This window comes from Chiloscyllium plagiosum, unplaced genomic scaffold (genome assembly GCF_037043375.1).
Source record: "Chiloscyllium plagiosum isolate Xiang-an unplaced genomic scaffold, Cpla_swu_hap1 HiC_scaffold_44, whole genome shotgun sequence".
In the NCBI taxonomy this organism is placed as follows: domain Eukaryota; kingdom Metazoa; phylum Chordata; class Chondrichthyes; order Orectolobiformes; family Hemiscylliidae; genus Chiloscyllium; species Chiloscyllium plagiosum.
In genome coordinates, this window is record NW_028270182.1 from 13,732,179 (window position 1) to 13,749,416 (window position 17,238).

A 17,238-nucleotide genomic window follows, 5' to 3' on the forward strand; every position below is an offset into this window, starting at 1 on the left:
CAAAGGAGTGATTAAAGTTCTCTACGATATAGAAGAGACCCCCATTGTGAGCAATAAATACAGTAGACTAGAATAAGTGACGTGCGGGTAAGGTGCTGCTTCACCTGGGAGGTGTGTGTGGGGCCTTGGATAGTGAGAAGGAAGTAAACACGCAGCTATTACATCTTCTGCAATTGCAGGGGCAAGTGTCGTCATTCTTTATCTCCATTTAACATCCAATCCCAGTTAGTCAGGTTTCTTGGACCTCAGAAAGTAAGGTAAGTAAATGGAAGTGAGGACTGCTGCATGAAAGAGGTCTGTAGGACTGCTTGTGGGTCAATAGAAACAGGAGTTTTGCCTCCATCCTCCCTACTTCTCTCGCCTATATATGAAACCAATCTCACAATAGGATGGCAGTCCCATAATCAGAACCCTCCAGCCTAATGGAAACTTGTAAATATCTCCCTGACCTTGCATAATTGAATTTATGTTTTCCATATTGCAGTCTAATTAATCCCTATGGACCAATTTACTTCTAGGTGGGTCACTCCACAATTGCAAGCAAACAGGATCTTGGGACCATTTATCTTGTGGAACTGCATGTAACTCCATTCATCTTTCACGATTACTGGTTCTGCTGCTGTGTGACAGTGGAGACCCCCAAGGGAAATACCTTCCATTTCCCCTGCTACAAGTGGCTAGTGGACAAGACCGTATTCCTCCGGGAAGGAACTGGTAAGACGGAATAGCCAGGCACTGTTGGCAGGTAGCAAAGCTGACCCACAAATAATGTGCATCCACATAGAACCCTTCCAAAGCATTTTACCAACAATGAACTGGTGAAGTATAATGTAATGCTGTAGGAAATTTAGCAGGCAATTTACACGCAGGAAGTTCCTCAAAAATCATCCTTTTGTCGATTCTGGTGGCGGAATAGATATTGGCAGGATGCCAGGGAAAACTCTTCTGCTCTTCCTTGGTATAGTGCCATGGGATCTTTCACACCATTCTGACATGGTTTTGGTTTCACGCCACATCAGTCAGACCTTTCAAGATGAATCTTCCACTTCCAGCACATAACAGAATAGTTTCTCCACCTAGGGCAAGTGGACACATGAAGTTCCTGTGCCTGATGTTTACAGGAAAATGAAGTTTTTTCAAATTTGACTACAAGTCCATCTCTTCAGATAGATGTGCCAGCGAATTGCTTCAGCATAGTTTCTCGAACAAAATTGGAGTTTATCTGAGCCCATTCTAATCCCATGCTTAGATTCAGCTTAGATTCTCACATTCTGAGTGTTGCTCAGATGAATCATTCAAATAAGTACTCAAGCCTTTCACCCAGGTATTCTTCCCTTGTGTGACAGACAAAAGACCGGGAACTGACTCAGGATTTAATTAAACAAGCCATCTTTATTTAACTCTTTAAGTATCAATACTTAGTATAAAATACGCATTCAATACAACATCTGCAATTATCTGAACTTCAATTTAACCCACTTCATTTAACTTCATTTTACCTTACCTGAATCCACGTTTAACCTTAACTTTTACTTGAACTTTATAAGTTTGACCTGAATCAAGTACTACCCTGGTTCGAGTGAAGTGGCCAACTTTGTTCTCTGTGTGGATCTTGCCACATGGTTCTTTGTCTTCTCTCTGAAGATTACTTCAGGGCATAGGCTTCTCAAATGAAGGTTTCTCCCGGGAAAATGTCTTTGTTCTGTTAACTTATCCGAAAATATTCTCCTTTCCAGAAAGATCTATAGTACTCAGCCAACGATTGGTTAAGGAGCAAATTACTGGCCTCTGTGCTGTAAACAAAAAATGCTGGTGACCACAGTGGGTCAAGCAGCATCCATGGAGACAGAGCAAGCTAAGGATTTGAGTCCAAATGACTCTTCATCAGAGCTGATATGAAGTGTTTGGGGAGGGGGTTGGCAGTGCTTATGCAATGGGTGGAGGGGAGGGGCAAAGCCCGACCGCATCTTTCGATTCCAGCCAATGGAATTTACTGGCAGACAACTCCCAAATACTTACAGCAAGTCATAAACCACACATTCCATACTCCATATAACGCAATAGTGGTGACAGCATGTCTACAGACCATCACAACACATGCTTTATTTGTTCACTACAGCTAAATGAAGGTTGCAACATATCCTGGCTGCAATTCAGTTGAGGTCAGAGTTTCAACTAGCTTGACCAAATTCCCAGCATGCTTGTTTGTAGCTCCTAAACAGTCTCGTAGCCAGTTCTGCTGCTGACCACCTGACCACAAAATGCCTTCATTATCCTCAGCATGAACTGGTCATGAACTTCCATCATTGTTACCAGAAACAATCTAAACCCCTGAATTTGACTTCTAGGTGGAATGCATTGCCATGGATCAATGATCCTGTACATATAAAAAACTCCTCAATCAGGTCATAATTCACCCTTGGATATCATATTCTGTTTATAACATGTGCACCTAACTTCACAGCTAAGAGATTCCAAGATGATTGTGCGATGCCCCGACTCCAGTCTTATCGCCAAGCTGAACTGCAGGAGAAACAGCTGCACTTACGGTAATAGCCAAATATCTCAAATAAAAGCAAAATACTGTGGATGCTGGAAATCTGAAATAAACAAAATGGAAAGTGCTGCTGAAAGTCAGCAGGTCTGACAGCAACTGTGGAGAAAGCAACAGTCAATGCTTTGAGTCAATATGACTCTTTTTCATAACAGATTTTTTTCTGGAAGAGATATACTGGACTCAAAATGCTAATTCTGTTTAACACGTGCAGCCAGACCTGCTGACTGTTTTCTGAACTTGCTGTTGTTGTTGTTTACGTCTATTGAATGTCAAGAGGAGAATGTTAGATTTTTCCCTTGCAATTGTGTGGCGCAAATGTTACTTGCATTAAGGTCCATCTATATATTAAAGAATCTATGTGCAAATCATGTCTGCAAATTTAAAACAAAGTTGTGCAGTAGCTTGCTTCCAGATTGAATCAAATCAAATGCAAGTCTCAATCTCATCAGATCATTGGGCCTCCAGTGTTGGAGTCATATTGAAGGAGAATGTTTGGGAAAGAATGTGAAATTACATTGAAAGGAATATAAGAACTGGTCAGGATCTTAAGTAGGTATCATGATTGGACTGAATGAGGGCCTCAACTTTATGTTACGGTGACAATATTGATTCTATTTTAAAATCTAATCATTAATTTCAATTCCCTGGGAATAACAAAATGTTTTTCTATTGAATTTTTAATCTTCATTGATGTAAACAATTCCTGTTCTAATTCAATAATTTGATGTTTACACAGACATGTCTCTGCCTCACAATTGAATGGTTCCTCCTTTTGTGTTCTAGGTGGAGGGAATTACCCTCAAAAATGCCAAAGTGTATTGATGCTAGATCAGTGGATGAGCTCCCTGTGAATGTGAGGTTCAGTTGTGAGAAAGAACTCGATTTTAAAATCTCTGTGGCAGAGAGGTAAGTATTACATTCCTGGATGAAAAGCTTCATAGGAACCATGGAATGATGAAGGGCTCTGGAGTACAAGTGCAAAAGAGGTTATTTGCACTGATATATAATGTTGGTGTTGCCTCAGCTGGAGCACTGTGTCTAGTTATGGGTAATGCACTTCAGCAAAGATCTGAAGAATCTGGAAAGTTTGCAGAAAAGATTCATGAGAATTGTTCTGGGGAAAAGGAACTTTGGTGACGTGGATAGATTGGAGAAGTTGGGATTGTTTACCTTGAATAAGAGAAGGTTGAGAGGAGATTTGATCAAGATGGTCAAAATCATGATGGGATCTGGATAGGGTTGATAGAAAGAAACTATTCCCATCCATAAAAAAATTACCAGCGAGAGGGCACAAATTTAAAGTAATTTTGCAAAAGAAACAAAAGCACTTTGACAAAAAGATTCCTCACATATTGTGTCCTTAAGACCAGGAATACACTGCCTGGGTATATAGTGGAGGCAAGCTCAGTTCACGCTTTCAAAGAGAATTGGATTATTATCTAAACAAAGAAGTATGTTTAGGATTTTGAGGAGAAGGCAGGGGAAAGGCAGAAAGTGAATTACTCATTTATCATTGGAATCTCTTTTGGGGTAGAAGTGACCTGTACAAGAAGGACGGATTGCACCTAAGTTGGAAGGGGACTAATGTACTGGCAGGGAAATTTGCTAGAACTGCTTGGGAGGATTTAAACTAGTAAGGTGGGGTGTGGGACCCAGGGAGATAGTGAGGAAAGAGATCAATCTGAGTCTGGGACAGTTGAGAACAGAAGTGAGTCAAACAGTCATGGCAGGCAGGGACAAGGTAGGACTAATAAATTAAACTGCATTTATTTCAATGCAAGGGGCCTAACAGGGAAGGCAGATGAAGTCAGGGCATGGCTAGGAACATGAGACTGGGATATCATAGCAATTACAGAAACATGGCTCAGGGATGGGCAGGACTGGCAGCTTAATGTTCCAGGATACATGTGCTACAGGAAGGATAGAAAGGGAGGCAAGAGAGGAGGGGGAGTGGCATTTTTGATAAGGGATAGCATTACAGCTGTGCTGGAGGAGGATATTCCCGGAAATACATCCAGGGAAGTTATTTGGGTGAAACTGAGAAATAAGAAAGGGATGATCACCTTATTGGATTGTATTATAGAGCCCCCAACAGTTGGAGGGAAATTGAGAAACAAACTTGTAAGGAGATCTCAGCTATCTGTAAGAATAATAGGGTAGTTATGGTAGGGGATTTTAACTTTCCAAACATCGACTGGGACTACCATAGTGTTAAAGGTTTAGATGGACAGGAATTTCTTAAGTGTGTACAAGACAATTTTCTGATTCAGTATGTGGATGTACCTATGAGAGAAGGTGCAAACTTGACTTACTCTTGGGAAATAAGGCAGGGTAGGTGACTGAGGTGTCAGTGGGGGAGTACTTTGGGATCAGCGCCCATAATTATATTAGTTTTAAAATAGTGATGGAAAAGGATAGACCAGATCTAAAAGTTGAATTTCTAAATTGGAGGAAGGCCAATTTTGACGGTATTAGGCAAGAACTTTTGAAAGCGGATTGGAGGCAGATGTTCGCAGGTAAAGGGATGGCTGGAAAATGGGAAGCCTTCAGAAATGAGATAACAAGAATCTAGAGAAAGTGTGTTCCTGTTAGGGTGAAAGGGAAGGCTGGTAGGTATAGGGAATGCTGGATGATTAAAGAAATTGAGGGTTTGGTTAAGAAAAAGAAGGAAGCATATGTCAGGTAAGGACAGGATAGACCGAGTGAATCCTTAGAAGAGTATAGAGGAAGTAGGAATATACTTAAGCGGGAAATCTGGAGGGCAAAATGGTACATGAGATAGCTTTGGCAAATAGAATTAAGGAGAATCCAAAGGGTTTTTACAAATATATTAAGGACAAAAGGGTAACTAGGGAGAGAATAGGACCCCTCAAAGATCAGCAAGGCGGCCTTTGAGTGGAGCCACAGAAAATGGAGGAGATACTAAATGAATATTTTGCATCAGTATTTACTGTGGAAAAGGATATGGAAGATATAGACTGTAGGGAAGTAGATGGTCACATCTTGCAAAATGTCCAGATTACAGAGGAGGAAGTGCTGGATATCTTGAAATGGTTAAAGGTGGATAAATCCCCAAGACCTGATCAGGTGTACCTGAGAACTCTGTGGGAAGCTAGAGAAGTGATTGCTGGGCCTCTTGCTGAGATATTTGTATCATCGATAGTCACAGGTGAGGTGCTGGAAGACTGGAGGTTGGCAAACGCAGTGCCACTGTTTAAGAAGGGCGGTAAAGACAAGCCAGGGAACTATAGACCAGTGAGCCTGTGGTGGGCAGGTTGTTGGAGGGAATCCTGAGGGACAGGCTGTACATGTATTTGGAAAGGCAAGGACTGATTCGGGATAGTCAACATGGCTTTGTACGTGGGAAATCATGTCTCACAAACTTGATTGAGTTTTTTAAAAAAGTAACAAAGAAGATTGATGAGGGCAGAGTAGTAGATGTGACCTACATGTACTTCAGTAAGGCGTTCGACAAGGTTCCCCATGGGAGACTGATTAGCAAGGTTAGATCTCATGGAATACAGGGAGAACTAGCCATTTGGATACAGAACTGGTTCAAAGGTAGAAGAGAGGGTGGTGGTGGAGGGTTGTATTTCAGACTGGAGGCCTGTGACCACAAGGATCGGTGCTGAGTCCTCTACTTTTTGTCATTTACTAAATGATTTGGATGCGAGCATAAGAGGTACAGTTAGTAAGTTTGCAGATGACACCAAAATTGGAGGTGTACTGGACAGCGAAGAGGGTTACCTCAGATTACAACAGGATCTGGACCAGATGGGCCAATGGGCTGAGAAGTGGCAGATGGAGTTCAATTCAGATAAATGTGAGGTGCTGGATTTTGGGAAAGCAAATCCTAGCAGGACTTATATAATAGTAAGGTCCTAGGGAGTGTTGCTGAACAAAGAGACCTTGGAGTGCAGGTTCATAGCTCCTTGAAAGTGGAGTCGCACGTATATAGGATAGTGAAGAAGGTGTTTGGTATGCTTTCCTTTATTGGTCAGAGTATTGAGTACAGGGGTTGGGAGGTCATGTTGCGGCTATACAGGACATTGGTTAGGCCGCTGTTGGAATATTGCGTGCAATTCTGGTCTCCTTCCTATCGGAAAGATGTTCTGAAACTTGAAAGGATTCAGAAAACATTCACAAGGATGTTGCCAGGGTTGGAGGATTTGAGAAATAGGGAGAGGCTGAACAGACTGGGGCTGTTTTACCTGGAGCGCGGAGACTGAGGGGTGACCTTATAGAGGTTTACAAAATTTTGAGGGGCATGGATAGGATAAATAGACAAAGTCTTTTCCCTGGGGTCGGGGAGTCCAGAACTAGAGGGCATAGGTTTAGGGTGAGAGGGGAAAGATATAAAAGAGACCCAAGGGGCAACATTTTCACGCAGAGGCTGGTACGTGTGTGGAATGAGCTGCCAGAGGATGTGTTGGAGGCTGGTACAATTGCAACATTTAAGAGTATTTGGATGGGTATATGAATAGGAAGGGTTTGGAGGGATATGGGCCGTGTGCTGGCAGGTGGGACTAGATTGAGTTGGGGTAGCTGGTCGGCATGGACAGGTTGGACCGAAGGGTCTGTTTCCATGCTGTACGTCTCTATGACTCTCTGACTCTAGATAGCTGGTGCAGGCATAATGTGCTGAATGGTCACCTTCTGCACTGTAGGAATTCTGTGATTCTTGATGACAGGTATACTTGCAAATTTAGCATCGAAGCCAATGCTTATTAAGATGTGACCTCGTTCTGACTAATGTTCTGTATAATGCTGGGAAAGGCTTTGTTACTGGGCCAGGTATTCCTGAGTTCTCAGTTTGATCCTGGGTAAAATAACTCCAGGAAGGCTTGTATTCTGTCACCATGTCACCCTTTATTTACATGTGAATAGTACATGATACTGACCCAGCTAGCTCAGAGCTGGCTCCGAGAATGAATAGGACCCCCTGACACCCCTGCTTATATCAGCCAGGAATCCCTGATTTGACCGTGTTAACAGCCCCAGTCAGGGAACTCACCTTCAAGGATGTCCAACTGCCTGATCTCGTTCCAGTCAGTAAATCCTCACCCATGCTAAGTCCTGAGAGTAGGCCCATTCTTTTTACTGTAGCTTCTCCTGAGACATTTTTGCGATGAATCTGGTTCCTCCGACTCTGCCTCCGATACTGGTGGCATGTACTGGACCATAGCCGGCATGTTATATCTGGAGCGCCTCGGAAGAAATTCATCTTCTTCAGACTGTAACAGTGTTGGGCTGCAATATCTGTTATGTCCATCTCATCCTCAGGAGTTTCATTGACACTCGGTGGAGGGGGAGAACCCAGGGTCCTGACAGCCTTGCCAGATATTCTGAAGGGATATGTTTTGATCCTGCCTGATTTGTGGTTGCAGCCTTCATGTAGTCCAAGCTCTTGTGCAGGACTCCCTCTCCTACCTGAACCTTGTACATCACGAAACTCTACCTTACGTTGACCATGCCTCTTGCCCGTTTAGAGTTATAGAGTCATAGAGATGTATAGCACGAAAACAGACCTTTCGCTCCAACACGTCCCAATCTAATTCCACTTGCCAGCACCCAGCCCATATCCCTCCAAAACCTTCCTATTTGTATACCTTTTCAGATGCCTTTTAAATGTTGCAATTGTACCAGCCTCCACCACTTCCTCTGGCAGCTCATTCCATTCACGCATCACCCTCTGCGTGAAAACGTTGCCCCATAGGTCTCTTTTACATCTTTCCCCACTCACCCTAAACCTATGCCCTCTAGTTCTGGACTCCCCCACCCTAGGGAAAAAACCTTGTCTATTTACCTTATCCATGCCCCTCATGATTTTATAAACCTCTATTAGTCACCCCTCAGCCTCCGACCCTCCAGGGAAAACAGCCTCAGCCTGTTCAGCCTCTCCCTATAGCTCAAATCCTCAAACTCTGGCAACATGCTTGTAAATCTTTCCTGAACCCTTTCAAGTTTCACAATATCCTTCCGATGGGAAGGAGACCAGAATTGCACGCAATATTCCAAAAGTGGCCGAACCAATGTCCTATACAGCTGCAATATGACCTCCCAACTCCTGTACTCAATACTGTGATCAATAAAGGAAAGCATACCAAACGTCTTCTTCACTATCCTATCCACTTGCCACTCAACTTTCAAGGAACGATGAACCTGCAGTCCAAGGTCTCTTTGTTCAGCAATACTCCCTTAGACCTTACTATTAAGTGTATAAGTCCTGCTAAGATTTGTTTTCTCACAATGCAACATCTTGCATATATCTAAATTAAACTCCATCTGCCACTCCATTGGCCCATCTGATCATCATCCCGTTGTATTCTGAGATAACCTTCTTTGCTGTCCGCTACACCTCCAATTTTGGTGTCATCTGCAAGCTTTCTAACTATGCCTCCTATGTTCACATCCAAATCGTTTATATAAATGACGAAAAGTAGTGGACCCAGCACCGATCCTTTCCGTGGTTGCGACACCAGACTTTGCCCCCTGAAGTAAACTGCCTCTCTCGCTTAGAGGAGTCTTGTGTCTAGCATTTGGTGTTCCTGATGCTGCTTAATCGTCCGCCGCCAGGTCCGGGAAGTTCAGGTTTAACCTGGTGCAGAGTCTTCTCCCCATTAGCACTCTGCTGGAGCTGTCCTTGTAGTTCCATGAGGGTGGCCTGATAATCAAACAGGAACCAAGATGGTTTGGTATCAAGTGAAGCCGTAGGCTGTTCCTTTAAGTCTGTCTTAAAAGTTTGGACTGTTCTTTCCACCAGGGCATTGGATGATGGATGGTATAGGAGTTATCCTTACATGCTGAATGCCATTTGACTTTAGGAAATATTTGAATTCCCTGTTGCTACATGAAGACCTGTTGTCTGTGACTTACATCTCTGGGAGTCCGTGTATTGCACAAGCTCAAAAGCTTACAGCTTTTCAATTGTGTCCCCATGTTTGACAATGCACATCCAACCAATTTTAATGGGTGCCCACAATGGCTGAGAACATACAGCTGATGAACAGACCAGTTTAGTAACAGAGTCCAGGTTTTACCCAGCCATTCTTGTGAATGTGGGGGAGCTGCTGGCAATAAATGTTGCCGTTTTTGGCACTCTGGGCACTGCCCATCCAAAGTGTTTATGTCAGCATCCAATCCTGGCCATCAGACATAACTTGTTGTCAATATCTTCATTTTGGAAACACTCAGATGACCCTGCTGGAGTTCACTGCTGAAGGGCTTTTGCCCGAAATGTCGATTTTCCTGTTCCTCGGATGCTGCCTGACCTGCTGTGCTTTTCCAACACCACTCTGATCTAAACCCTGCTGGAGTTCAGACAGTGTCTGGTGACAACCTTAATTCAGGACAATCACTCTTGCGCCCCAAAATAATATGCAGTCCTCTGTGGTGATTTGGTCTCACCATTTCCTGAGTGTTTCAGTTCTGGTTGTGATGGCCCTTTTGTTTTCCCCACCACCAGCTGTTTTAGTTTTGCGAGGATGGATCTTTTCATGTCCATAGTCTGATATTGTCAGCAGTGACTGCAAGTGTGTCCAGAAAGGATTCTTCTAGTGGCGGCACCACCAGTGGTGTATCTGTCAGTGGGAGGTGGCTCAAAGCATCCGCATTTGCTACTTGGACTCCCATACACATTCAAATTAAGAGTCCACACTGACTTTGACCTGAAGCTGTGGACAGCAGAGTCCTATCCTCTTTAAGTAGCCCTTGCAGGGGTTTGTGGTTCATTACTATTACATACTTAAGACCATAAAGGTATTGGTGGAACTTTCTCACACCGAAGATGACCACCAAACCTACCTTCTCTATCTGTGCATATTTTCATTATGCATCAGCCAATATCGAGGAAGCATATGGTATTGGGCATTCCTCTCCTCTGGGCCACCAATGAGCCAACACAACCCCGATACCACACGGGGAGGCGTCGCATGTCACCTTAGATGATGATAGCTTCTTCTTCACTTCCCTAATGGCTGTATCTTGGCTATGAGACCATTTCCAGGCTGACGGTTTTTCAATACAAGTATAGGTTACCTCATATGGCAATAAACTTAGCAGCAGCTGCTTGAGCACATAGGTGAAGTCACATGCTTTCTTAAAAAGGCTAGTTCTCTCTTTTTGTAATGACTTTCTGACCATTTCTTAAAAATAAACAAGTTATCTTGGAAATAGCATTAAGGAGAATCTAAAGGGTTTTTACAAATACATTAAGGAAAAAAGAGTAACTAGAGAGAGAATAGGACACCTCAAAAATCAGCAAGGTGGCCTTTGTGTGGAGCCGCAGGAGATGGGGGAGATACTAAATAAGTATTTGGCATCAGTGTTTACTGTGGAGAAGGAAATGGAACATATGGAATGGAAGGAAATAGATGGTGACATCTTGTAAAATGTCTATATTACAGAGGAGAAGGTGCTGGATGTCTTGAAATGCATAAGAGTGAATAAATCCCCAGGACCTGATCAGGTGTACCTTAGAACTCTGTGAGAAACTGGGGAAGTGATTGCTGGCCCCCTCATAATATTTGCATAATCGATAGTCACAGGTGAGGTGCTGGAAGACTGGAGGTTGGGTAATGTGTACCACTGTTTAAGAAAGGTGGTAAGGACAAGCCAGGGAACTATTGACCGGTGAGCTTGATATCAGTGGTGGGCAAGTTGTTGTAGGAAATCCTGAAGGACAGGATTTACATGTATCTGGAAAGACAAGGACTGATTCGGGATAGTCAATATGGCTTTGTGTGTGGGAAATCATGTCTCACGAACTTGATTGAGTTCTTTGAAAAAGTAACAATGAGCATTGATGAGGGCAGAGCGGTGGATGTGATCTATATGGACTTCATTGAGGTGTTCAACAAGGTTCCCCATGGGAGACTGGTTCGGAAGATTAGATCTCATGGAATAAAGGGAGAACTAACAATTTGGATACAGAACTGACTCGCAGGTAGAAGATAGAGGGTGGTGGAGGAAGATTGTTTTTCAGACTGTAGGCCTCTGACCAGTGGAATGTCATAAGGATCGGTGCTGGGTCTTCTACTTTTGGTCATTTATAGAAGATATAGTTAGTATGTTTGCAGATAACACCAAAATTGGATGTGTAGCGGACAGCAAAGAAAGTTACCTCAGATTACAACGGGATGTTGATCAGATGGCCAATGGGCTGAGGAGTGACAGATGGAGTTTAATTTAAATCAATGCAAGGTGCAACATTTTGAGAACTGCAGAGATTACAATCCAGTTCAACTTGCCACCGTAGAGCATGTGCCACTCTGAGATGACTCAGTACAACTTTAACATTCTTGATATTCACAGTGAATGTTCCATGTCAGGTACACATTTTGGGAAAGCAAATTTTAGCAGGACTTATACACTCAATGGTAAGGTCCTAGGCAGTGTTGCTGAACAAAGAGACATTGGAGTGCAGATTCATAGTCCTTTGAAAGTAGATTCGCAGGTCGAGAGGAGAGTGATGCTTTCCTTTATTGGTCAGAGTATTGAGTACAGGAGTTGGGAGGTCATGTTGCGGCTGTACAGGACATTGGTTCGGCCATTTTTGGAATATTGCATGCAATTCAGGTATATGTCCTATCGGAAGAATATTGTGAAACTTGAAAGGGTTCAGAAAATATTTGCAAGGCTTTTGCCTGGTTTGGAGGGTTTGAACTATAGGGAGAGGCTAAATAGGCTAAGGCTGTTTTCCCTGGAGGTTCGGAGACTGAGGGGTGACCTTATGGAAGTTTATAAAATCATAAGGACCATGGATAGGATAAATAGGCAAAGCCCTTTCCCGAGGATGGGGGAGCCCAGAACTAGACGGCATAGGTTTAGGGTGAGAGGGGAAAGATGTAAAAGAGACCTAAGGGGTCACATTTTCACACAGAGGGTGGCATGTGTATGGAATGAGCTGCCAGAGGAAGTGGTGGAGGCTGGTACAATTGCAACATTTAAAAGGCATCTGGATGGGTATATGAATAGGAAGGGTTTAGAGATAAATTGACCAGTTGCTGGCAAGTGGGATGAGATTAGGTTGGGATACAGGGTCAGCATGAATGAGTTGGACCGAAGGGTCGGTTTCCATGCTGTAGATCTCTATGACTCTCTGACTCTATAACTGATAACTAACATCCATGTTTTTTTTCATTTTCAAATTCCTGAATAATAACATCTTTCATAAACCTTCATCACAATTTCTTTAGTTTTGCAGAACTGGGACTGAAGAAGATTTTGGTGGGATTACAACTCCCTTGGACTACCGTTGAGGACTTTGATAACATCTTTTGGAAAGTCAGCAAAACCATTGCAGGTAAAGGAGATTTGCAAACAAAGATGTTTTAAATTCCATGATGGGATGTGGGTGTCACTGGCTTATTATTCATCCCTAATTGTCCCTTGAGAATATGGTGGTGAGCTGCTTTCTTGAACTGCTGCTGTCCATGGGATGTAGGACCACACTGCTGTTGGAAAGTGAGTTCCACAATTTTGACCCATTGCCACTGAAGGAAAGGCTTATGAGTGGATTGAAGGGGGTAGTGTTTCTATGTATCTGCTGCCCTTGGTCTTTTAGATGGAAATGGTCTCACAAGTCTCCCATCCAGAGTACATTGACCCAAGTGCTTCCTCCAGGTGTTAGTCATCATTCAGGAGGACTGATTCATCAGTCGAGAAGTTGAGGCTAATCAATGGGAGGTTTCTTGACCATGTTGAACCTGATGCCATAAGATTTCATTGGATTCAGAGTCAATGGACCTCAAGGGCAATTTCCTCCTAATTGCATACTATTGTACCACCACCTTTACTGTATACTGGTGGGACAGACACTAGCAATACCTAACCTCTCTACAGTCTGCCCTGTCTCAGCTGAGGGCCACACTCTCTCAGATTTGCAAAGGACCCACTCTGTACTACATCCTCAGGAGAATTCATACTCTCAACAAACAGTATTTCAATTCCATCTCAAACATCAAAAACTGTAAGTACAACAAACTTTTATCTACCCAGCTCCATAACCAGCGTTCCTTGAACATTCCAGAAGATTCCCCTGGCCTCGGAAACGCCATTAGCCATGCGGCTGATGCAGCTACCACCCCCACGCTGATTGATGATGTCACTTCTGCCCCCATCATGGCCACTCCCACAGCCACTTCCGGCCCTCACATCATTGCCGATGCCACACGCTCAGTGACTTCCGCCACCCCTACTGCCGTGTCTGCTACCACTTCCGACCCCACCAGCGCCACTCACCTGCATTCTGCTGACACGCCCCCCACAGACCCCACTGTCACTATCCCCACCCCCCAGAACCCCGAGGGGAACACTACCCCTGCTCATGACTCTACCCCCATTCCCCCCACCATCACACCCACTCCACTTACTGGCTCTGCCCGCACTCCCAGCTTTACACCCACACCAGCTCCCAGCCCTGCCGAGTTTTCACCATCCCCCCAGACCTCCCCCTCACTGAGGACGAACGATCAGTCCTCAGCAAAGGACTCACCTTCGTCCCCCTCCGTCCACGCATCAATGAATTTAATACACGCCGTGACATCGAACAATTCTTCCGTCGCCTCCGCCTCCGAGCTTACTTTCATAATCAGGACTCCCGCCCACCTTCCGAGGACCCCTTCGCCCACCTCCAACAACTGCATCCACCTGGACACCCCGCGCTGGCCTATTACCTGCCCTCGACCTCTTCATTTCCAACTGCCGCCGGGACATTAACCACCTCAACCTGTCGACCCCCCTCCCCCACTCCAACCTCTCACCCTCACAACGTGCAGCCCTCCAATCCCTCTGCTCCAATCCCGACCTCACCATCAAGCCAGCGGACAAAGGGGGCGCAGTGGTAGTCTGGCGCACTGACCTCTACATCGCTGAAGCCAAACGCCAACTCGAGGACACCTCTTCCTACCGCCCCCTTGACCATGACCCCACCCCCCATCACCAAACCATCATCTCCCAGACCATACAGAACCTCATCACCTCAGGAGATCTCCCACCCACAGCTTCCAACCTCATAGTCCGGGAACCCCGCACTGCCCGGTTCTACCTCCTTCCCAAGATCCACAAGCCTGACCACCCTGGCCGACCCATTGTCTCAGCATGCTCCTGCCCCACTGAACTCATCTCTACCTACCTCGACACTGCCTATCCCCCCTAGTCCAGGAACTCCCCACATACGTTCGAGACACCACCCACTCCCTCCACCTCCTCCTAGACTTCCGTTTCCCCGGCCCCCAACGCCTCATCTTCACCATGGATATCCAATCCCTCTACACCTCCATCCGCCATGACCAGGGCCTCCAAGCCCTCCGTTTTTTCCTCTCCAGACGTTCCCAACAGTACCCCTCCACCGACACTCTCATTCGTTTGGCCGAACTGGTCCTCACCCTTAACAATTTCTCCTTTGAATCCTCCCACTTCCTCCAGACTATGCCTGTCTCTTTGTTGGCTACGTAGAGCAGTTGATCTTCCGTAATTACACCGGCACCACTCCCCACCTCTTCCTCCGCTACATTGATGACTGCATTGGCGCCACCTCGTGCTCCCGCGAGGAGGTTGAGCAATTCATCAACTTCACCAACACATTCCACCCTGACCTTAAATTTACCTGGACCATCTCTGATACCTCCCTCCCCTTCCTGGACCTCTCCATCTCCATCAGTGTCGACCGACTTGACACTGACATCTTCGACAAACCCACCGACTCCCACAGCCACCTGGATTACACCTCTTCCCACCCTACCTCTTGCAAAAATGCCATCCCGTATTCCCAATTCCTCCGCCTCTGCCGTATCTGCTCCCAGGAGGAGCGGTTCCACCATAGAACACACCAGATGGCCTCCTTCTTTAGAGACCGCAATTTCCCTTCCCACGTGGTTAAAGATGCCCTCCAACGCATCTCATCCACATCCCGCACCTCCGCCCTCAGACCCAACTCCTCCAACCGTAACAAGGACAGAACGCTCCTGGTGCTCACCTTCCACCCTACCAACCTTCGCATAAACCAAATCATCCGCCGACATTTCCGCCACCTCCAAACAGACCCCACCACCAGGGATATATTTCCCTCCCCACCCCTCTCCGCCTTCCGCAAAGACCGTTCCCTCCGTGACTACCTGGTCAGGTCCACGCCCCCCCTACGACCCACCCTCCCATCCTGGCACTTTCCCCTGCCACCGCAGGAATTGTAAAACCTGCGCCCACACCTCCTCCCTCACCTCTATCCAAGGCCCCAAAGGAGCTTTCCACATCCATCAAAGTTTTACCTGCACATCCACTAATATCATCTATTGTATCCGTTGCTCCCGATGCGGTCTCCTCTACATTGGGGAGACTGGGCGCCTCCTAGCAGAGCGCTTTAGGGAACATCTCCGAGACACCCGCACCAACCAACCAAATCGCCCAGTGGCTCAACATTTCAACTCCCCCTCCCACTCTGCCGAGGATATGGAGGTGTTGGGCCTCCTCCACCGCCGCTCCCTCACCACCAGACGCCTGGAGGAAGAACGCCTCATCTTCCACCTCGGAACACTTCAACCCCAGGGCATCAATGTGGATTTCAACAGTTTCCTCATTTCCCCTTCCCCCACTTCATCCTAGCTTCTAACCTCCAGCAACTCGATCCCCTGACCTGTCCGGACTTGTCCGACCTGCCCAGCTCCTTTTCCACCTATCCACTCCACCCTCTCCTCCCTGACCTATCACCTTCATCTCCTTCCCCACTGACCTATTGTACTCTATGCCACTCTCTCCCCACCCCGACCCTCCTCTAGCTTATCTCTCCACGCTTCAGGCTCTCTGCCTTTATTCCTGATGAAGGGCTTTTGCCCGAAACGTCGATTTTGCCTGTCTTCGGATGCTGCCTGAATTGCTGTGCTCTTCCAGCACCACTGATCCAGAATCTAGCAATGGCGATGTTAGTATCTAGGACTTTGTCTGTAAGATATGATTCTATGAGTATAACTATATAAGGCTGTTGCTTGACACATCTGTGAAACAACTGTCCCAATTTTGGCCCTAACTCCCAGTTGTTAGGAAGGACGACTTTGCAGCAGGGCTGAGATTGCCATTGTCGTTTCCAGGGCCTTCGTCAGTGCCAGGTGGTCTGTATGGTTTTATTCCTTTTTTTGAGAGGCGGCTAAGTGTTAACCATGTAGGTCCGACCAGGTAAGGAGGACATTTTCCTTCCCTAAAGAATGCTAGTGAACCAGATGTGTTTTTACAATAGCCAACAATGGTTTCATGGTCATCATTAGCCTTCTTTAATTCCAGCTATTTATTAAATTTCAATTACAACATCTGCCATAGCAGGATTTGAAGCTTGGCCCCAGAACATTGCCTGAGTCTCTGGAATTATTAGTCCAGTGACAGTACCACGAGGCCATTGTCACCCCAACTAGAAGAGCTCATACTGTGAAATAGTATTACAAAAATATCAACGGTGGAAGAGTGCAGTGCTGGAAAAGCACAGCCGGTCAGGCGGCATCCGAGGAGCAAGAGAGTCAATGTTTCAGGCATAAGCCCTTCATCAGGAATATCAACAGTACAATATTTGTTACACCCGCGAGACTAGCTAGAGAGAAAGAACCTGCATTGCTATAGGGCGATTAATGACCTCAGGATCTCTCAATGTACTTTATATTGAATGAAATATTTTTGAATGGAATTGGAATGTAGAAAAC

General features: G+C 45.5%; 1 protein-coding gene across 1 annotated transcript in view; it reads left to right on the forward strand.

Moving 5' to 3' along the window:
- The window catches only part of LOC148136926 (polyunsaturated fatty acid 5-lipoxygenase-like), a 75,462-nt gene that overhangs the window by 13,447 nt on the left and 44,777 nt on the right, over positions 1-17,238 (forward strand). The window contains exons 3-6 of the mRNA XM_087982707.1: positions 542-714; positions 2,465-2,549; positions 3,341-3,463; positions 12,754-12,860. Coding sequence (XP_087838833.1) covers positions 542-714; positions 2,465-2,549; positions 3,341-3,463; positions 12,754-12,860 — 488 coding nt within the window. The remainder of the gene's footprint in view (positions 1-541; positions 715-2,464; positions 2,550-3,340; positions 3,464-12,753; positions 12,861-17,238) is intronic.